Here is a 23,865-nt window from a genome sequence, read left to right as displayed (position 1 = left end):
AACGAAATTGATTATTATAAAAATAAAATTAAAATGAATGATAAAATATGTATTTAAAACAAATAAAAATTATTATTAAAAATATTAAACTAAAATTGTATTAATAAATTTTATAATATATTTAATATTTATAAATTTAATAAATAATTAATAATTAATAAAATTATTTTTTATCAAATCATAAATTTGTTAAAAATTAATAATAATATATTATGTTATGTAAAAATATATGTGTAAAGATATATTTATCTATTATTATAATTTTAAGGATAAAAAAATAAAAAAAAATTTGAGAAAATATTGGAAAGGAGCACTGCAGTGGGCAAAAATATTCAGTCGAAACGGTAGGGGTACTAGGAACACAAAGTTCCAGTGCCATTGAAAACCACTTCATTGCACTGTATTGTTGTGCCAAACATAATTTTAATGCGGTTAAAAATTGCAACCGCACCCCAATAAAGATGTAACCATATCCAAATGGCCCTTGAATTTTTTAGACTTATCATGAAAGTTTAATCGGTGCTATAACTCTGTCAAGCTAAATGCGTGGGCGGTAAAATAATAATTATTTTGTCAAAAATAATATAAAATGTACAACTTGGCGAAAAATATGTATTATATGCATTAATTAAGTTACTTCGGTCACTATCATTTAAAATTCATGAAAAATTCCGATCAAATAATATTACGAAAAATAATAATAACAATCAATGTACATAAGTTCGTCTTCGTCGATAATTCGTCAACATCGTTAACATATATATAATATATATGCGCAGACGTAAATTTTATTTATTTTTTATATAAAATTATCAAAAATTAAATTTTATTCATTAAAGTTAAAAATTTCACGTTGTCAATAAAATTTTATTTATTTATTTAATAAAAAAATAAAAATTTATCTCAAACTTTTAATTTAATGATTAAAAATATTTTAAAAAATTAAAAATTTAATCTTGAATCAAATTTTCTCTTTTCTTTTACTTGTATTAAAATTTTATTCTTCTAATATAAAAAAAAAACCTTTATAATTAAATTTTTGTCCAAGGTTTGGGATGATTTGACTCGTTGGGCAAGTTCAATTTTTTTAAATATTAAAAAATAAATTATAATATTGTATTAAAGTTTTAACTCTTAATATAATAAAAAAATTTTAAATGAAAGTAACTCAAAATATAGTAATATTAGAAATTAAAAAAAAAAGTTGAGAGTCAAGAAGCTAATATGTAAATGAGTCAAGAAACCAAGCCAATATTTAAAAAGCATTAAAAAATCTCAATATTACACACAAAACGAAAAAATGATCCAACTTTGAAATGGATTTTTCTTCCCTCTTTATTTTGTATTTATTTTTGTGATAATTGATTTTTTCTGTAATTACAAATGATGTGATATGTTTACAATTTGATTGAATTATTGATACAATTTAGAAGAATGCTGGGGACACTCGGCCAATAATGCTCCAAATTTTATGAAGTTACGTCAATTCATTTTCGTAATTTAAAACCTGAAGCAATCTTTTTTTTTAATTGTAAATACATCATAGTTTTTTTATAAATATATATACAATAAATATCATTTTTATTTTTTATTAAATTATAAAAATATCTCCAAACTCTCGTACATCCAATACATCTTTTTGTTTCTCAGTTGAGTCTTTTTTATTATGTTTTTAAAATTTTAAAAGTTATTTAATATTTTTTAAAAATTATTTTCAAAACTTATTATGTACTTTTAAAAATTTATTCTCCAAAATATAATATAATTTTAAAATTATGTTATATTTTCAAAAATAAAATTTTGAAAACGACAAAATATGTGTTAAATTCGGCGGCTGCTGAGCAACTTCCAACTACTCCGTCAAACGCTTTTTTTAGTCTAAGAAAAGCTTACCACGTGACAGTTTCAGACATGTGTTTTACGTGTGGAAAGCAAACAGTAAAATAGTACAATTATTGTAGAGATTCAAGAGCATCGAGTTTTGCGTCTTGACTTGACAACTCGTAAATCCAGTTGTCTTCTTGCAAAAGATTCCCTTCGATGCTGGAGCTTATGAATGAGCCCAAATTTGACCACTCAACGGTAAAATAATGGACATGATTATCAAAATTACGAATCCCCCATATTTGAATGTAAAAAATAGAATTAAATTTGATTTGTTATATAAATTAAAAAAATAAAATACATTTTTTAGTTGATAGTCATATAAGATGATGGAAAATATTAAAATTTTTTATAATCAAATTTTAATAATTTTAAATAAAAAATTTTATATACAAATTAATTAAAATCTAATATACATGTGCATTTAAGAAAATATAGGAAGATGGATTTTAGATTCACCATTATATAGGAATCCAATAAATTAATAAATTTAAAGATAATTATGAAAGTTTTTTTTAATAATTTAGTGAGAAGAGAAATGCTTTGCCTCCGACTCGGACCGGGAGAGAAGTGCCCTCCTTCACTTGTTTTTTTCTAAAAGATAATCGGACGCCTCTGATTTGGATTGAGATCAATTTTAATACCTCTATCTCGAATAAGAATACCTCGTCATCGTGTACGAGTCTTTTTTATAAAAAAAAATTATAAACTTACGAAATATATTTACCAAATTTTTTTAATAAAAAATAAAAAATAATATAAGACAAAAAGTCTAATTTTTTTCTTATTAAAAACATTTAATCTCTGAGTTTGAATAAAATCAATCCTCTTCCTTATACAAAAAACAAAAAGTTGAATTTGAATTTCTCAAAAAAAATTTTTAAGAAATCTTTAAAACTTTTGAAAATGTATTTTTAAGTCCAAAAAGCTTTTTAAAGTTATTAAAAATTTATTTTCAAAAAGCTTGAATTCAACAAAATTTTACCGCAAACTTTAACCTATATTTACATATATTTTAACTGAATTTAAATCAAATCAATAAAAAAATTAAAAATTTTACTTTTAATCAATAAAAAAATTTTTAAAAAATATAATCTTTGGGTTAATTTAATGAATTTAAGGTTATTTTGGATTGAAAGTGAAGAAACAATGAAGAAGTGAAAAGGTAAGAAGGGAAAATAAGAAGTCGAGGGCTAAAGTGTATTTAAAACTCCCTCTCTTTTTTTTAATATTCAATATTTTATTTTTGTGCTTATATCAAATCTTTGCATAAAGATTAAAATAGCCTTTTTGCATATTGATCTTCGAATAATAAACCATCAATCCACCTTAATTTTTTTTTTCTAGTAATGACTTTAGTTTAATTTCTTGATATTCAAATTTATCTCAAATAGTATATAAATCTTTATTACATAGAAATTAAATATATTGCTATATTTTTCACTCAAACTTTTTTCTCATATGGTTGAACTTTTTTGTTCAATCCATATTTTCAATATATTTTATTAAGTTAAAAACAATTAACAAAATATATTTAATACAATTTTTATTTTTATCAATTAAAAATGAAAATTGAGTAAAATCAACTAAAGTCCTAACTTTTTTATATATTGAGGCATTTCTATGATACATAAATAAAAAATAAAACATCATTTTACTCTAAAATTTTATATTGTTAAAAAACCTTTTGTTTTTTAATTAATTTTATGTTAAGGGATATAAATAAACGTACATGATTTTAAAAAATTTCCAACAAAATTATGTCTTATTAGCTTTTTCTCTTAAATTATAATTACATTTTATTTTAAGGTAAAACAATTTTAAGTTGGTGCAAATATAAGAGTCAATATACACATCCTTACACTAGCAAATGCTGGTTTCTCCTCAAATTTTGAAATTTCAAATAAGATTAATAGAACAAAAAATAATTAGCATTGATTGTCATGAAAATAAGTATTTTTTAAAATGAAAATATCAACATATAAATTACTAATAAAAAATCTAAACTTACTTTCTTACATTTACGTTTGAAAAATGAAGATTAAAACAAAAAAGAATAAAAAAGGTTAGGGGTGAGATTGTTATCAATAAACTTGATCAGATTGAGGATGATTGATCTCTACTTAATGCTTCTAAATTCATTTTATTAAGGTTGAAGTGTCTTATTAGATTAGATTTTGCTACACCAATGTCTTTGATTTAGTGTTAAAAATGATGAAAGGGAGAGGAAGGATAAATAAATAATTTCAATTTTAATTTCAGTTTTAATTCACAATTATAAAAGTTAATATTTCCTTCTCTTAATGTTTATTATTATTTTTTCATTCTATTTGATTGTAAATATTTTTACTATGTTACCATAATTTGTAGTTTTCCTATCAATTGTTTTTTTTTTTTTTTTTTTTTCTGTTAAAGTATGGTGTGGAGTAAATCTAGCATTTGCAAGTCTTAATTGGTAACCTGTAATGTTGGGTATCCAATCCTAAGTTACAAAAGTTAACTGATGTGGTTTTGTAAAATTTTGAATGTTAGAGCACGATTAATAAGTTAGCTACCATTAGCTTTCCTCTACAATTTATACATTCAACTTAAGTTTTAGGTAATATTACAGGGGAAAACATATTAAATTGCTATAACAATAAACATGAAAGAGATCTCATAATAGAACAAATGAAATGAAGATATGTCCTAAATATAACATCATGAGTTTAGATGATTGTTGCTCGAACAGTAATCACCATTGTTTTACACTTTGTTAAGGCTAAGGATTTTGATTGTCTATGCCAACTTTTAAATAACATGGGATTCTACTTAAGAAAGAACCAAGAAAAATGGACTATTAGAGACAATAATACATAGAAAAGTTTTATACGGGAACAACGTTTGTATCTTTAGAACAAAAAAGAAGTTGGAGACTTAATAGTAAAAAAGGTCAAGAGTTCAATTAAACATCTTACTCAATTCAGTTATCTTTATTGTAGTAACACAAGAAAGATGGGAGAATATTTTTTGCATTTGGTGTTAAAATTTTCTATAAGTGAGCTACTATTAATTGATGATTTTAATAATTTAATAAAATCGATTGATAAGTTTAGTCTTAATATGAGATAAGTATCTGAGCTCAAATAATTTAACTTAATTACTTAAGCGTGAGTTTTATACATCTTACTAAATTAGTGCGATTTGGTGATTATGTGGATTTTTAACTTAGTAAGCTTTTAATATAGAGGCCTTTTAAGGTTTTTAATAGAATAAACTAAGCTTCCCTCTTCGCTTTTATAAGTTATGGTTACTAGCCATTGAGTGTCACTAGTAAGAGAAGAACGAAAGGAAGATCTAGCCATTCAATGGATTATTTTGCTTTCATGTTTTGGTCATGGTCATCCAAATAAGTATGTTAAATCTTTTTATTTATTTATGGTGTCTGATTATCATATAATGATCTTAAGTTAATAATTACATGTGATATCAAAGTCATCATTGTGTGGAATTAGGACTCTAAAATCATGTTTCATATTTGATTTTTATATGAATTGCTTGTTTGGGGTGAAATTTAATTTATTGTCATAATCTTAATTTTCAGCCTTTATTTTTCAAAATTAATTTAGGACTTTTGTTTCATTCTAAAAGAGGATTAAAATCATATAAAAAATATTAACTAATTCTTTGTATAGAAAGAGATATCGATGTTAAGAGTTTTTTGTTCAAGTTTTAATCTAATTTTTTGTTTTAATTAAAATATTAATATTTTATGTAATTAATCTAAAATTGATTCTTAAATTAAATTGATCGTGTGTCATAAAATTACATTAAAGTGTTTACTTTAACAAAACATCTAGCGGGTCGAAACGAGCATAACGATGAAACTTTTTAATTCATCAAAGTAGTTAACATAAAAGCAGATAAGGAATCTAGTAAAAAAAGCTAACTACCGTGTTCTACGTGCTAGGCTTTGGATCAATTTAAGTCATCTTGCTTTCCACAAACATCCAAGCAAACTAAGAAATTTTAAGTCAAGAAAGCTAACGATCGTTCTAAACGCAAGGATCAATAAAGTGCTCTTAGTTTCACATACGTCAAAGCAGACTAAGAAATTTTAGATAAAGAATGAAAGCTACCAAATGCAAGGATCAATCGTTCTTCTCGCTTTATTCATTAAACTTGAAAATTTCACATTGTCAGTAAAATTTTATTTATTTATTTATTAAACAAGATAAAATTTTAACTGAAAGTAACCCAAAAATAGTAATATTAGAAATTAAAAAAAAAAAAGTTGAGAGTCAAGAAGCTAATATGTAAATGAGTCAAGAAACCAAGCCAATATTTAAAAAGCATTAAAAAATCTCAATATTACACACAAAAAGAAAAAATGATCCAACTTTGAAATGGATTTTTCTTCCCACTTTATTTTGTATTTATTTTTGTGATAATTGATTTTTCTTGTAATTACAAATGATGTCATATGTTTAGAATTTGATTGAATTATTGATACAATTTAGAAGAATGCGTGGGACACTCGGCCAATAATACTCCAAATTTTATGAAGTTACGTCAATTCATTTTCGTAATTTAAAACCTGCAGCAATCTTTTTTTTTTTAATTGTAAATACATCATAATTTTCTTTTTTTACACCTCATATTTTCTTTATAAATATTTATATAGTAAATATCAATTTTATCTTTTATTAAATTATAAAAATATCTTCAAATTCTCATACATCTCATACATCTTTTTTTGTTTCTCAGTTGAGTCTTTTTTTATGTTTTTAAAATTTTATTTTTAAAAATAAAAAATAATTTTTAAAAATAAAAATTTGAAAGTTATTTTATATTTTCAAAATTTTTTTTTCAAAATTTATTCTTCAAAATATAATATAATTTTAAAATTATGATATATTCTCAAAAATAAAATTTTGAAAACGACAAAACATGTGTTTAAAATTCGGAGTACTGCTGAGCAACTGTCCATCCATTCATATGTGTTTCACGTGTGTACAGCAAAAAGTAAAATAGTACAATTATTGTAGAGATTCAAAATTACAAATGATGTCATATGTTTAAAATTTGATTGAATTATTGATACAATTTAGAAGAATGATAGGGACACTCGCACAAACAATCGGCCAATAATACTCAAAATTTTATGAAGCTAAATCAATCTATTTTCGTAATTTAAAACCTGCCGCGGTCTTTTTATTTTTTCTTTTAATTGTAAATACATCATAATTTTCTCTTTTTACACCTCATAAAATTTTTTTTATAAATATTTAAATAATAAATATCAGTTTTATCTTTTAATAAATTATAAAAATATCTTCAAACTCTCATTCGTCTCATACATTTTTTTTCTTTCTCGATCGGTCTATTTTTTTATGTTTTTAAAATTTTATTTTCAAAAATATAATTAATTTTTAAAAATTTATTTTCAAAGTTTACGATGTGCTTTTTAAAATTTATTTTCGAAAACACAATATAATTTTAAAATTATGTCATATTTTCAAAAATAAAGTTTTGAAAATGATATAACATGTGTTTAAAAATTTAGAGGAGGGCAGAACTGTCCATCTAATCACGAAATGCCTTTTTAAGTCTGACAACAGTTTACCACTCAAAATTTCAGACATGCGTTTGACACGTGAAAAAAAATGTAAAATAGTACAATTATTATAAAGATTCAAAAACATCAAATTTTATCTGTGACTTGACAACTCATAGTCCAGTTGTCTTTCTTGTAAAAGATTCCCTTCGATGATAGAGCTTCTGATTGAGCTCAGATTTGACCACTCAACCATCAAATAACGGAGAGGATTATCAAAATTATGAATTTGACTGTAAAAAAAGGAATTAAATTTGATTTGTTATATAAATTAAAAAAATAAAATATATTCTTTAGTTGATAATCATGTGAGATGATGAAAAATATTAAAATTTTTTATTTTAATCAAATTTTAATAATTTTAAATAAAAATAAATTTTTATATACAAATTAATTAAAATCTAATATACATGTGCATTTAAAAGAATATAGGAAGATGGATTTTAGATTCAGCATTATATATAGGAATCCAGTAAATTAATAAATTTAAAAATAATTATGAAATTTTTTTTATAATTTTGTGAGAAGAGAAATGATTTGCCTCCCACTCGGACCGGGAGAGAAGTGCCCTCCCTCACTTGTCGTCTTTTCTAAAAGACAGTCGGATGCTTCTGACTTGGATTGAGATCAGTTTCAGTATCTTTATCTCGGATAGTAATATGTCATCTTCGTGTACGAATCATATTTATAAAAAAATTGTTAAACTTACGAAATATATTAAAGAGTAAATTAAAAATTATAAAGATATTGATTTAGAAATTGAAATCATTCTTTGAAAGATCAAGTCACAAGTTCAAATTTATTGCCATTTAAACTGATCAATTTACATTTATTATTGTATCAAATGGACCCTTCATTTTACAAAACAGACCTGAATTCTTTGAGATGACAGACAAACCTAGCAAACTTAGCAGAAATTTATTTAACAATATTCTGCATATTGGCAAAGGTCAGAGCTTAAATTGATGTATCGCAGATAGAGGCACGTTTCGGCTTTGTTGTGAGGTCCCCTCAGTCCTTTGGGAGTGTTTATGCATTATAATTTCTTTGACAGTGATTTCACGGTAGATTGGTGGGTTTTCTTCGGAAGCCAATTCCTTTATTGGTCCGTATAGTCTGGAGCTATTCTCTGGATGGTGATGAGTTCTAAATATGCATGCCACTGAAATTCTTGCCCCTTCTTTTTTCGCCACTACTCTGTGATATGCGCTTATGAACTTGTCGTTGGAAATTAGCTGCCAAAGAAAACATGAAAAAAAAAGAATGAATTAATCTTAAATCGTATCAATACTCAAATATTGGCCTACTATCTAAACTCTAAAGTTAAGAAAAACTATCTCTTAGTTCGTAATGAAATTTTTATATTTCATCAATAAAATTTAAAAGTTGACAAATTTCTTAATAAAATATATTATTAATTATTATTATTTTTAAATTTGAACCAACCGTTTAATTTAATTGATTATGTAACATTCTTAAGAAGTATCATTTAAAAAATTTAAATTTTAAATCTTAGCATTTATAATTTTTTCTATTCAGATTATATTTTTTTAATAAAAAATTATATTTCATGTAAAAGCAAATTGACACGTATGATTTTAATTAGTTAATTTTTTAGGCATATAAGTGTTATTTTAAAGACTTTCCAACAAAAATTACCTTTTCAAAGCAAAAAAGCAAAGTCCACCTGCAGGTGCAATTGGAAAGCTTATTAAAATGGCTCAATTTGAAATTGAGTGATAGATGCTACTTACGTAACCCAGGCGCCTAGCTATTCGGTTTCCAATAATTTACCCCAAAAATAAGTTTTAATGTTTTTTTATACAATTATTGCATTGTACCTTAATTTGTTTTTTTCTCAATCTAAAGTGCTAGACTGTTTTTGAGCTACACCAATTTTGTTTTTACAGAAAAGATAGTAAAATTAGTTCAAGTTTTCCACTTTGGATGATTCAAAGACTTGAATGATTCAAAAGGAAAAGAGGAGTTAAAATTGAAGAAGGTGGAGGTTTTAGAATAGTTATATTAAGTTTAATGTTTTTGAAGGAGAACTTACCTGTAGTAGGTCACCTATGTTCACTACTAGAGCTCCAGGCACAGGCTTAACATCAATCCATTGGTTTTCATGGAGAACTTGGAGGCCACCAATTTGGTCTTGTAGAAGAATTGTAATGAAGCTAGTATCAGCATGTGCTGTTGCGCCCAAAGTCAGCTGCGGTTGTGGACAGGCGGGGTAGTAATGGCATGGAGCAAAGATGCCATCGGCACAACCTATGTCGTTCAGATGATTGGAATCTAGCCCTAGAGCTTCCGAGAGCAATTCATATATTGTTTTCCCCAGCTTCATTATTTCATCGGTGTATTTGATCATTATGTCCCTATGAAATTACACAAAATTACAAAAGAAAAAACTTAAGAAAAAAGGTTTTTCTATTGAATAATTGTATGGCAGGATTTTCAATTGCCTTTACAGTGGATTTTTGTTTGACATTGCATTTTTGGTGATTACGGGTATAATAGATGAAACAACGTGGGTTATCGTGGTGATTGTGGATGTTTTATTTTTTAAAGATTTTGAAGAATGAAATGTAGTAAATAATTATATACTTATCATAATAATTTTTATTTTACAATTTTTAAAATAGTTTAAGAAAATTATTTTTTTGTCAGCCAAAATAAATTTATTAATAATCAAAAGAAAATACAGCTAGCAAGATCAAAACACGGAAGTATAGTTCTGTTGCAAGAAGATAGAACATTAAATCATATCCTAAGGAAATCACCTTAAAATTATAGTTTAAGCAAACTATATTATGACTTGTTCAAATATATGCTTACTTGATGTGCACATACCTGCATGTTGCTGGCAATTCTTCATGTTTGGGAGGACGATGGATCCCTGTAATGAAAGTCAAAGTATCCCTCCAACAAGCTGCTGGTGCCTCGTGCAAGTTAAAATTGGAATTGTATAACAGATTTTTTGTGTTATAATCGCGGCTATAATACCCTTTCTTTACCTCCAAGTCTTGTTCATGAAATCTACGAATCCCATCGATCATTTCGTCTAGAGTACTGGCTTCGATTCCATGATTGATTAGCTGACAGAAACCCCATTTTTTACAAGCATTTTTAACTTCATCAATTATGTTACTACGTAAACTTGCATCTTTATCGATGCCATCGAAATCAATAACCGGTATTTCGATGTTAGAGTTGGTGGAAACTGGGAAATCCTGGAGCTTATTTTGCTTGTGCTTGAACATTGGAGGGATCTCTGACACTCCAGCGTCTACAAGTCCTTTTACGCCAGCTTTTGACTCGTCGAAAGCCTTCACTTCGCTTTTCCAGTCATAGTTGGATTTGGATTCCTCTGCCTGAATTGCAGCAACTGGTGTTGTGGCTGCCATTTCCTTCTGAAGAGTGATTCAACAAAAGCTTTTGGAAAAGGAAAAACTGTGTGGAATGTAGAAAGGAGACACTGGTCGACAAGGAAACTATGAAGGCTTTATGTAGATATATCAATGCATTAAGGTAAGTGAGTATAGTCCTACATTTGACAGAGGTCAATTTATGGAAGTGGTGACACTACGGGGGTTTAAGTCTTTAGTGGTCTTATTTTTAAGGTTTAGTGGCGTTGATACACGCCACTAAAATATTTGCACCATTTGTAAAAAATGCTATTAAGAGTGTATACTATACCCGCGTCAGAAAAAATAGTGATATTTTATAAGAAATGCTACTAATTTAGTAGTATTTGTAAGCACAATCACTGCTAATTTAATAGCATTTATATCATAAAAATATTATTAATTTAATGACGTTTGTATCAAAAAAATATCACTCTATTTAGCGGCCTCTGTAAGGATAATCACTGTTAAATTAATGGCATTTGTATAGAAAAATGTTGTTAAATTTAGTGGTATTTTATGATACAAACACCACTAAAATTTAAATTTAGCGGCGTTTTTGGACACAAATACCGCGAAATTAAAAAATTTACTTTTTTTTAAAAATTTCATTTTATATTTATTATCATTAAATAAAAATGTTAAAAAAAATAAAAACGAACTTAAATTCATTAATTGAATATTATAAATACATAATTAGTTCAAAGATGCATGTAATACAAAGTTTAATAATACATGTAATAACATTCAAATGAATTTAGTACATTAACTAAAAAATTTAAAATATATGAAATTGATGACTACATAAATTTGGAGTACTACCATTTGATGAAGGATTTTTTTCACCTTGGTTACTAGGGTGCTAAAAAACTACTAAATAATACCATACAAGTTTTAATACTTAATAATAAGTTGTTTTTTATATTAAAAAATATAAATAGTTACTAAATGTAATATCTGAGTTGGTGGATCACCTAGATTAGTTTTTAAAAATTGTTGTTACACAAAATTCATAAGAGTATCGAATTGATCATACAACTGTTGAAATTTTGCACACTTTTGATCCATTCTAGCACGTTTTTCTTCAATTTTAGCATGCTCATGTTTTCTTTCTACTTCCATTTGCTAGAAATATTGTTGCATAGTTTGCAACTCTTTTCTCAATACGAAACTATCTCGCTGCTAATTTAGTAGCATTTATATAAGAAAAACATCACTTTATTTTGTGGTGTTTGTAAGGACAATCGCTGTTAAATTAGCGACTTTTGTATCAGAAAAACTCTGTTAATTTAGCGATGTTTGTATCAAAAAATCATTGCTAATTTAACAGTATTTGTATAGAAAAATGCCACTAAATTTAGTGGCATTTTATGCTACAAATATCACTAAATTTTGAATTTAATGACATTTTTTAACATAAACGTTGTGAAATTAATAAATTTATTTTTATATTTATTATTATGATTAAATAAAAATATTAAAAGAAATAAAAACGAACTTAGATTCCTAAACTGAATATTATAAATACATAATTAGTTCAAATATGCATGTAACATAAAGTTTAATAATACATGCAATAACATTCAAATTATTTTAGTACATTAACCAAAAAATTTAAAATGTATAAAATTGACGACTGTATTGATTTGGAATACTATCATTCGATGAAGGATGTTTTCCACCTTGGTCACTAGTGTGCTCAAGAATCTACTAAATAATTATCGTAACGATTTTGAGATTGCCAAATGTAAACTATTTTAAAATTGGAAAAAATAAAAGAATAGTCGCCACCAATCTTTATTAGGGTGTGATTGGTCGCCCAAAAGATTATCTTTTTAATAAAACCATAAAAGTAGGTTTAAAGTTTATCAAAAAGATAAATTTTAGTCCACAAAAAACCAGGCCAAGCTCGAGAGTCGGTTACGTGTGGGAAAGGATTAGCACCCCCACAACGCTCATAAATTGGTACCATTTAATTATGCATTATTTTCAGTGTTGGATGAAATGATTTTGTTTTGAAATTTAACATTAGTTCCCTTTATTTTTTTTAAATATTTTGTTTAAATTCTTTATTTAGAAACATTTAGGAAATCTTTAATTTAAAGAATCATTTTAAAATTCTCCAACATCTAGGTAGAACTTAAAATAACTCTTTTCACTTAAGATTTAACACAATATTCCTTAAAACGAAAATAACATTCTTAGTGAAAAATAATTAATGGTGACTCTCTAACATTTAGGCAGAGTACCGAGAATTATTTCGTTTGGAATGCTATTTTTGTTTTATTTTATAATATCAAAATTTTAAAAGTAAGTAAAAAATATTTTGTAAAAAAGTAAATGATGATACTATCAAGTAGCAAGCAAATATGCAAAATGAGTGCAAATAATAACAGATAAACCTATTTAAGCTAATAGGTATTATGTATAATGACGAAATGCAAATTTGAAATTGGATTCTTAAATATAATGAGACCACATTGACTCTTTAGCATCTAGGCAGAGCTTAGGTGCGACTATTTATATTTAAGATCTCATTTTATTAATATTTCTTTTTATTTATTTTAATTTCATTGTTAAGATATATTAAGGATAGGTATGAAAAACTTAATGAAATAAAGTTTCTTAAATATCCCATTATCTAGGCGACATTTGGGAACAAATTACTTCAAGTGAGATTTTCACACATGTCCTTAGGATTTTAGAATGGTTTTGAATAAGGGCTTGGGTAAAGGTTTTAAAAGTTAGGGTTTTAAGATTTTAAAGATTTGAAAATGTGTATCAAATTTGGGATTTTACTTTTAGATTTTTAGGTTTTGGATTTTGGAGTTTGAGATTTTGGATTTTAGGATTTTTGATAAACTTGGATTTTTAGGTTTGGGGCTTTAGTTTTAGGATTTAGATGTTTTAGGGATTTGATTTTAGGGTTTGGAGGGTTTAAGATTTTATTTTTAAGGTTCAGAGGGTTTAGGGTTTCGTTTTTAGGGTTGAAAGGGTTTAGAGTTTAATTTGGGGTTTAAAGTGTTTAGGGTTGCGTTTTTAGAATTTGGAGGTTTAGGGTTTAATTTTAAGATTTAGGTTTTTAAATTTTTTTTAATAATTTAAAAAACATGAACATCTTTAAAAATTTTCAACATCTAGGCGAACTTTTGAAGCAAGTTCAATTTTTATGACTTTTTGAAAATTAAATTAAAAAATTCCTTTTTTATGAAAATTTATTATTAATAAAAATCAATTTACTATTATTATTATTATTATTAAATTTTTTTTATATAATTCCTCAATATCTAGGCGAAATTATATTTTAGAGTATGTTTTTATTCCCTCCAACATCTAGGCAGGGAAAATAAAAAAATATTATCTTATTCTTATTATAAAATTTTAAAAAATTATTATTATTGTTTTAGCATTTTTAATTTTTTAAATTATTATCCTATTTTATTTTCATTTTATTATTATTAAAAATAATCAAATATTTATTCTAACAAATTTAAAAAAATTATAATGCATGAATATATAAAAAAAACTCAAAATAACAAAAATAATAATATATAAAAAAATTCAACATTTCAAAAAAATAATTTTTTTTACCTGAAACGGACCGATCAATGCTGGTCTGGATCGGTTTGACAGTTCAATTAGCAGTGCGATCTAAAGGTTCAGATCGGTTTGACCGGTTTACTAGCGATTCGTTTGGACTGGTTCAAGGCTGGTTGAAGCGGGTCATGGGTTGGGTTGCACAGATCTCAAGTCGGATCTGGGTTGACGAGCAGATCCTCTTAGTCCAAAATGAAGTCGTTTTGGGTTTTGCTCTTCTATATAAAAGCAAAATTTTTTTTTACCTCATTCTCACCCTTCAACCCAAAAAAAATTTCAGAGCTCCTGGGAAAGCTCCCAGGGCTTTGCCAGCGTCCAACATCGGACCGCTGTCCTGACCGCCGCCTGAGTTACAATTGACGGTCATCACCGGTGGTCGAAAATCACAAAAAATTCTAGAAACTCCTTTCAATGCTCTTTTCTTAAATCTGACATTCTCTTTACTTGAAACATGCCCGATCAACATAGATCGCGGCTTAAAGTTTTTGTCTTTTTTTTTCTCTTCATTTTTTTTATAAAGCCAAAACTGATGTTGTTTTTTCTTTTGCAGGTACCTTTTTGGCGCTAGGTTCCTCCATGCGGGGGGACTATTTTTGTGGGTTTTTTTTTCACTTTTTTGTGCTTTCTGATGGGTAGGGATTTAGCAGGATGTTTGGAGTGTGTGTGTATGTGTTCTAGCCCTCTAAGAGCTAGGTGAGGGTGAAAGGCTCAGGCTCTAAGAAGGCTGGCTTTTGGTTTTGGGTGTGTGTGTGGAGGTTGGAAATCGGGGTAAGGTCAAGCTGGGGTTAGCATGTGTGAATGTTTGTATCTGTGGCTAAAGGAGAGAGGTTTAAAAGGGAAGAAGCTGGCGGGTTTTTAAAGAGCTTCAAAAGGGGAATAGGTGGTGGCTATAGGATGGCTATAGGGGTACGCTGTAAGTGGGTTGAGGTAGGTTGTAGAGGGTGGCTGGTCGGGGGCGGCAGCGGCGTCGTACCCCAGCCACCCTACTTTTTATTTTTTTTTTCCTTTTTTCTCTAATTAAATTTTTTAAAAATATATTTATTATTATTATTAATTTTAATATAAAAGATTCGGATAAAATTCGGTGTCTACATTGCCCTTTTTTGTCCATTACTGGGAATTAGGAATATAGCAAAGATAAAGATGTCGATTTTGTCAAGAAGCAATTCAAGGATTTTTTCAATTTTTTTCTTTTCTCTTTTCTTTTAACCATAGTTAAGTTATAAAGAAAATGACTGGGATGATATCGCGAGTTGAAAAGTAAAAAAAATCAATCGGGATAACACCGCGAATAGAAATTATATTCAGAGGTCTTAAAAATCATGCCTGGAGGTTTTATAGAATCGACTGGATAACACTGCAAGTTGCAAAATAAGAAATCAATCGAGATAACACCGTAAATCAAAATTATGCCCAGCGGTCTTAAAAATCATGCCTGAAGGTCTTACAAAATCATGTCCGGAGGTCTTAGAGATTATGCTTGGAGGTCTTACAAATCTCATGTCCAGAGGTCTTAAAAATCATGCTCGGAGGTCTTACAAAATCGATTGGGATAACACTGCAATCAAAAAATAAAAAATTGATCGGGACGACACCATGAATCAAAATTATGCCCGAAGGTCTTCAAAATTATGCTCGAAGGTTTTAAAAATAATGTCAGGAGGTCTTACAGAATAATACTCGGAGGTCTTATAGAATCGACTGGGATAACACCGTAAGTCAAAAAATAAGAAATCAATCGAGATAACATCGTAAATCAAAATTATGCTTGGAGGTCTTAGAAATCATGCCCAGAGGTCTTACAAAATCATGTTCGGAGGTCTTAAAAATTATGCCTAGAAGTCTTATAGAATCATGCCCGAAGGTCTTACAGAATCGACTAGGATAACATCGTAAGTTAAAGAATAAGAAATTGATTCAGATAACACCGCGAATCGAAATTATGCCCAGGGGTCTTAAAAATCATGCCTGAAGGTCTTACAGAATCATGTCTAGAGGTCTTAAAAATCATGCTCGGAGGTCTTAAAAAATCGACTGGGACAACACCTCAGGTAAAAAAATAAGGAATCGATCGGGATAACCCGACGAATCAAAATTATGCTTGAAGGTCTTACAAAATCGATCGAGACAACACTGCAGGTCAAAAAATAAAAAATCAATCGGGATAACACTGTAAATCAAAATTATGCCCGAAGGTTTTAAAAATCACAAAATCTTTGAATGCTACTCTAATAAGAGGTAATGAAACTTTGAAAATTTAAAAATCTTTTGCCCGAAGGTCTTAGAGATTATGTCCGGAGGTCTTACAAAATTTAAAATCTTTGAATGCTCTTTTTAATCAGAAGCAATGAAACTTTAAAATTTTAAAAAATCTTTTGTCTGAAGGTCTTGAAAGTTGTGCCTGGAGGTCTTAGTAATCATGCTTAAAGGTCTTATAGAATCATGTTCGGAGATCTTACAGAATCGATTAGGATAACACCACAAGTCAAAAAATAAGAAATCGATCAAGATAATATCGTGAATCAAAATTATGCCCGAAAGTCTTATAAAATCATGCCTAAAGATATTAGAAATCTCAAAATCTTTTAATGCTTCTCATAATCAAAGGCAATGAAATTTTAAAAATTTAAAAATCTTTTGCCCAGAGGTCTTGGAAGTTAAACCTGGAGATCTTACAAATCTCAAAATCTTTGAATGCTTCTCATAATCAGAGGCAATAAACTTTAAAAATTTAAAAATATTTTGCTCAGAGGTCTTAGAAGTTGTGCTCGGAGGTATGCTTGGAGTTCGTATAAATATCAAAATCTTTGAATGCTCCTCATAATCAAAGGCAATGAAACTTTAAAAATTTGAAAATCTTTTGCTAGGAAGTCTTGGAAGTTGTGCTCGGAGGTCTTACAAATATCAAAATCTTTGAATACGCCTCTAATAAGAGGTAATAAAACTTTAAAAATTTGAAAATCTTTTGCCCAAAGGTTTTAAAAGTTATGCTTGGAGGTCTTAGAGATTATGTCCAAAGGTCTTACAAATCTCAAAATCTTTAAATGCTCTTTTAATCAGAGGTAATGAAACTTTAAAAATTTTAAAATCTTTTACTCGGAGGTCTTAGAGATTATGTCCGGAGGTTTTACAAATCTCAAAATCTTTGAATGCTCTTCCTAATTAGAGGTAATTAAACTTTAAAAATTTAAAAATCTTTTGCTTGAAGGTCTTGGAAGTTGTGCTCGAAAATCTTAGAAATTATGCCCAAAGGTCTTACAAATATCAAAATCTTTAAATGCTCCTCTAATCAGAGGCAATGAAACTTTGAAAATTTGAAAATCTTTTGCCCGAAGGTCTTGGAAGTTATGCCTAAAGATCTTAGAGATTATGCCCAAAGATCTTACAAATATCAAAATTTTTAAATACTCCTTTAATAAGAGGTAACGAAGCTTTGAAAAATTGAAAATCTTTTATCCAAAAGTCTTACAAATCTCAAAATCTTTGAATGCTCCTCCTAATTAGAGGTAATAAAACTTTAAAAATTTGAAAATCTTTTTAAACATGGCTTTCGCCTGATCAAAGATTTTTGAGACTCTAAAGGTCTTATCTGAAGAAGGTTCTTTCTAACCAGAGGCTTTGAAATCTTGATTGAAATTGGTTCCTATTAAACAGAGGCTTTGAAATTTTAAAAACATGCTTTTTTTTTGTCTTTAATACTTACAAAGTTGATAAATGCAATCATTATACAAATGTCTATTCTCATCAAATGATGCTGATGAAAATGTTGATGCAAATGTCAATGCCAACGTAAGAATACGAATGCTTGATGCAAATACATTTGACTTTTTCATAATGCAAAATGATAATGTTCTTTTCATGTTGATGCCCCTACGAATACCTTTTCTTAGGATGCAGATGCCATGATGCAAATATAAATTCTTCTTATAGTGTGAATGCAAATGTCTTATACAAGTGCAAATACAAATAATGCAAATGTGAATGCCTTTCTTGTGATGCATGTTAGACGCTTTACCTCAGACTTTCACCTCCGAGGGGCATGTTAGACGCTTTTAATATCGGATACTTTTCTTAAAGTTGATCTTGAATATATTCTAAATTTACCTCCAATGTAAAAAATGATCCTTGGCTAGAGTTTATTTTGGAACAAAAAAAAATAATAGGCTCAAATAGGTAGCAAATGGATAATTTTTATGTATGAGAAGGATAGAGAAAGATGGTCATTCATCATTTCAAACATGGTCACTTAGCTAGAAGAGCAAATCATTGAAGATGTCCCTTTTTATTTTTTTTTCTTTTTTTTTACTCTTTTTTATTTTTATTTTTTTATGCCTCATTTTTTTTTACTCAAGGTTCTAATAACGATCAAGTCGTATAGGATTGATTGCATAGTTTACGAAGGCTTTTTGGGCTCCAAAATTGTTTTGGCATTTTTTAGTGAAAGGAAGAGAAAAGGTATAAAGGTATGAAATAAATTGTCTTAGGCATAAAGGGATTTTTTTTTTCTTTTTCTCAATGTGCCTTAAGACATGGAACAAAGGTTATTTAAGAAAAAGGCTAAAGCATTTTTATGTTTATGGTCATAGCAAAATTTTGACACATATTGAATTACCAATTGAAAATTTGAAAGAGTATCTAATTTTTGAAATTCAAAATGAACTTTCAAAATTAATTTCTTTTGTTCTTTACCCAAGAAAAGATTATCAGCCCCTTTAAGGTATGAACTCAAAGTCACATTCTCTGAAAGGTTATGGTTGATGAGTCCACTCATTTGAGTGATTAGGGGCATGGAAGTATTTGAAAAGGTGTGGCAGTATTTGATAAGTTTTTTTTCTAATAGTAATCACCATTTCCCTTAAGAATCCTTCATCTTTATTGTAGAAGAAAACTTCTTTTTCTCTTTTTTTTTTGACTTTTTTTTAAATCTTGAAAGTTACTTATTTGAGACTTTTTATTCAAACAAATGCATAAAGAGAAATTTCATAAAAAAAGATCCAAAACATTCAATTATTTCAAAATAAGTTAGATAACTCCTAGAGACACAATGCACATGTCATACATACATAGTAAAAAGATTCAAAAAAAAATTATCTTATCCTGATTTTTAAAACTCAAAACTTTTCTCTTCATCTCAACTCCTTACATTTGACAATGGATGGAGTCAACAACTTTCATTATTCTATTACCTCCAAAGTCAGAATACCATTCTTGAAAAGATCTTCAACATTTTTTTTAATTGTCTGTATTTTTTAGTTGAGTGACCAATTACCCTCATATAGTAATCACACTTGTTATTGGGATTATAACTTCTTGTTGATGATTGGTGTTACTTTTAGAGGCACAAGAGTGAGATAATGACCTTCTATTAGCAAAGGCAAAAGGTGAAAAATGAGGATAGGTAATTTCTCTTGATCATTCTTTTATCTCTTTCGATTTTTTATTGGTTAGGTAATGGGTTTAAATGTAGGAACAAGATCATGAGTGACCATTTGAGGGTGGAGATTTGTTGGAAAGCCCAAATGCTGGCTTGGTTGGCAAAGATATGAGTTTTAAGAAACATGGCCTATGGCAGGGTGATGAGGTTGATAAACAGGATAAGGATTGTACGGGATAAAACTATTAGGTAGATGCCCTTCCATTGTGACTGCTTGCATCTCTTTTTTATTCTTTTATGATGTACTTTTCTCTTCAACATCTCTCACATATATTAACTTAATCTTACCACTCTTGATTACATTTTTTATAATTTCACCAGAAATCACCATGTCCGAAAAGTTTTTGGAGACATTCCCAATCATTTTTTCATAATAGGGAGTGTTCAAGGAATTGAAAAATAAAATAGTAATTTCTTTCTCAAACAAGGGAGGTTGTACTTGGGCTGCTATGTCTTTCCATCTATGTGCATATTTTTTGAAAGTTTTAATTGATTTTTGCTTCATATTCTACAAAGACAACCTATCTGGCATTATATTTTCAATATGCTTATATTGTGTTAGGAAGGCCTTAACCAAGTCATTCCAAGAGCAATTTTTATTTCGGTCTAATTGAGCATACCATCTTGCTGCAGACTTGGTGAGATTATTTTGAAAGAAATGGATCAATAATTTATCATTATAAGTGTGACCTGTCATCTTTCGACAATATATGGTGATATGTGTTAAAGGGTATTTCGTTCCATCGTACTTCTTAAAATCTAAGGCTTTGAATTTTGATGGAATAACAAGATCAGGCATTAGACTAAGTTCATTGGTGCCAACATTCTCGTATACATCATGGCTTTTAATTGCTTTCAATCTCTCTTTCAACATATCATACTTATTTTTCATCACTATATCTTCCGATAGATCTGGCACCATTTTCAATTTCTTTAATTCTTTATGATCATCCATATTAGGTACAATCATAAAGTCGTGAGGAGTATGTCTAAGATTGACATTTATCTGAACTGATGGTAATTTGGTAGAAGGGCCAATATAAAGTTGATGAGTTGTTAGAGGTACTTATGACACATTGGGATCTTGAACATATGTGAACCCAGGTGGATACAATGGTGTCTCAATAGCTGTTTCCTCCTTTATCCTATGCGTTTCAACAATTCTTTCTCCTTTCGTCAATTTTACTATCATCTATTTTAATTCTGCTAGTTGTTTGTTCACGTTCTGTTGCATTCCCGTAACTGTTTTGCTGATCTCTCCCTGAGCCTTTTCTATTCTGTCCATCTGACTTGCATCTTCATTTTCTATAATTCTGGTACTGACTCGAATGCCATAAGTGTGTAGACTTAACTGATATCGTTTCCTAAGATAGTTATCCTTGAACTTTTTATTAATTATCAGAAGTAAAAAATGTATGACATGTGTTTTATTATAAAAAATCTTTTGGCTTTAAAGGTTTAACAAAAGCATATTCACAATCATCATTTTTTATCCTTAACTAGCATGAAAAACAATGAATTCAAATAGATGATGCATGATGTGCAAGCCAAATTTTATTATTATTAAGAAGAAAAAATTTGAGTTTCATCCTACATTCTGGCTGGGTTATCTAAAGATATTCTTTTCTCCTCAAAAGTTTGATGAAAGTATATTCACAACCGTCATTCTTTTCGCACTCTTTTAAGCACATCAAAAAAATAAACAGAGGTATCAATTCATAAAAAATTTAAGTCAAAAGAAGTTTCCATTCATTCTCAAAAGTATCAAGTTTACACAATATGAGCCATTCTAGGGCTAGGGCTAATGCTAGACCCACTTCACTCCCTATTATCTCACTCAAAAAATTCAAAAACAGTTGACTATGATTGCTGAAGAGGATAACCTTTTTGCTTTAAAAGCTTTTACTTCTTATTCATCATCCCAACCAATCTTACTGTTGCCTGCGACACTGCCTGCTATCTTGGCATGAATCAAAGAAGGGTTCTCGTGAATAACTGGCTTTGTTTTGATGTCGAAACTCAGATATCTGACTTTCATCAGTCCTTGCACCCTATGTTTCAAAGCTGTGTAGTCTTTCAGAGAATGGTTGATGACACCAAAATGATATTCACATCAGGCATTAGGGTTATACCATTTGAAGAAATGTGGTTTGTGAGGTTCAGTAGGGATAAAGGCAATGGGATAGTTTTTTAGGAGCAGCAGTTATAACTCTATGCAGGACATGGGTATTGGATCAATAGGGGCTTTTTCTTTGGTGTTACTAGAGTTTTTCTGTTTTATAGTTCGTATGCTTTGTTGAAAAGATGATGGTATAGTTGGTCTTGAGGTGAATTGAGAAACTCTGGGTTAAAGATTGGGCTGATAAAGTGGTGATTGGATAGCATGCTGAACAAGTGATTGTAAAATGTGAGGTAAGGGACGTGGATTCAGATGTGGAATTTTTAAAGGTTGCATGACATTTGGGGGCCTAATCCTAGGTGCTTGAAAAGGAAGTTGGAAGTAGTCATAAGAAATATTTGGGTGCGATTTAGACTCGGGATAGTTGGTGATGATTGTTTGAAGCCAGATGATTCTGGTTTAGAAATCAAACTTTTGAGCTCAGTTATCTACTTGGCTAGTTCACCCATTCCTCTCTTGAGTTCGCCCAAACCTTGGTCACTGTTTGAATCACCCAATGCCTTAGTATGCTCGAGAAATGTACTGAAACTAATAGGAGCTAGTTGATCTTGATTTGATGGAATCAAAAATGACAACAATCCTTAAGGAGGAACAAACTCAACTCCACCACTATCTTTAACCATTTCTATCAATTGAGCTATATGTCATTTCATCTCTTAAAGTTCAAGCCATAATTTCTCTTGATTTGACTCTAAAGAACTAATTCTTGCTTCCAATTGATCTTCCATCTCCATCATTCTAGTTTTCACCAAGACAAATATTTTATTTCAAGACTTAGACCAAAAATTCTAGAGTATTACCCTTATTGAATGGATGTCACAAAAACAATGACACACGAAGTATGTTTATGAATACATGAATACGATGGTTAAAGAATGTCATGAAATGCATATATGCCTATGACAATGGATTTTTATATATACAAAGACCCAAATGAAAATTTGCCAACCATGAATGTATATGTAAGGAATGTAATGTTGTGTTGCAGGGATGGTGGGATATTAAATGCAACGTATGTTCCATACGACCTTATTATTCATGAATCTATATGCATGAAATGCAATGACATATTTACATGAATGATGAGATGTATTCCTATGGCTAATGTAGCATACTTGTATAGAATGCATGAACCTATCAAGTACATGTTATATTTTTACATGGAATGCAATGCTTGTGTTGTGCTGGCTTAATAAGGTAAACACTGCCTTAAAATATGTAACAAGCAATACTTATCAAAAAGTGCGTGGGATGCATGTGCATGAAGTAAAATGCATGTGCTACCTATTGATATGGATGGGATGGAATGCACATATTATCCTATTATGATGCGCATGGGATGAGATACATGTATTATTTATTACAATGTATGAAATGCGAAAAATGAAATAAAATACAAAATTTTTGTTTTAAGAAGGAAAAACAAAGTAAATAAGACTTGAATTTATTTAGCCAATAAACAAAGAATTTAAGAAAAATCTTTAATTTTTTCTGGAAACTTTTTTTTTTATTTTTTTGTTTTTGGATAATGCTAAAAAAATAATTTTATTCTAAAATATTTTATGAAAACGTAAAATTTGGACAATTACCAAATGAATGAACTACATGTTAAGAGAAAATTTATTTTTTTTTAAAGAAAATGCTTTTCTTTTATTATTCATTTTTCAAATTTTAATACATTTTTCGGTTATTTCTATAACAAGGTCAGTAGGGCTCTATCTTAAGCATGCTTGCTATGACTCCCTATATGCTGGGTTAGGATATATAC

The 23,865-nt window shown here is 28.6% G+C and overlaps 1 protein-coding gene across 1 annotated transcript; it reads right to left on the bottom strand.

Annotated features, from left to right (window-relative positions):
* Positions 1-8,272: 8,272 nt before the first annotated feature.
* On the bottom strand, positions 8,273-10,942 carry LOC111295806 (1-aminocyclopropane-1-carboxylate oxidase homolog 1-like). The gene is made up of 3 exons (XM_022889540.2): positions 10,334-10,942; positions 9,537-9,858; positions 8,273-8,715 (listed from the first exon to the last, which is right to left on the bottom strand). The coding sequence occupies exons 1-3, from the start codon at positions 10,885-10,887 to the stop codon at positions 8,431-8,433; spliced, it is 1,161 nt and encodes a 386-aa protein (XP_022745275.2). The 5' UTR covers positions 10,888-10,942; the 3' UTR covers positions 8,273-8,430.
* Positions 10,943-23,865: the final 12,923 nt, after the last annotated feature.

The sequence above is a fragment of the Durio zibethinus genome, chromosome 25 (assembly GCF_047325235.1).
Source record: "Durio zibethinus cultivar Kanyao isolate XHJ-2024 chromosome 25, ASM4732523v1, whole genome shotgun sequence".
In the NCBI taxonomy this organism is placed as follows: Eukaryota; Viridiplantae; Streptophyta; class Magnoliopsida; order Malvales; family Malvaceae; genus Durio; species Durio zibethinus.
The sequence above is the reverse complement of the archived record's forward strand: the minus strand, read 5'-3'. Positions and strand labels throughout refer to the sequence as shown.

Bases quoted from the DNA above. Each gene is read 5' to 3' on its own strand.
- LOC111295806 (XM_022889540.2), bottom strand. From the start codon at position 10,887: ATGGCAGCCACAACACCAGTTGCTGCAATTCAGGCAGAGGAATCCAAA. The intron at 9,859-10,333 runs GTATGTGCACAT...GTAATTTCATAG, and splicing joins GAATTGCCAGCAACATGCAG to GGACATAATGATCAAATACA. The intron at 8,716-9,536 runs GTAAGTTCTCCT...TTTCTTTGGCAG, and splicing joins ACATAGGTGACCTACTACAG to CTAATTTCCAACGACAAGTT.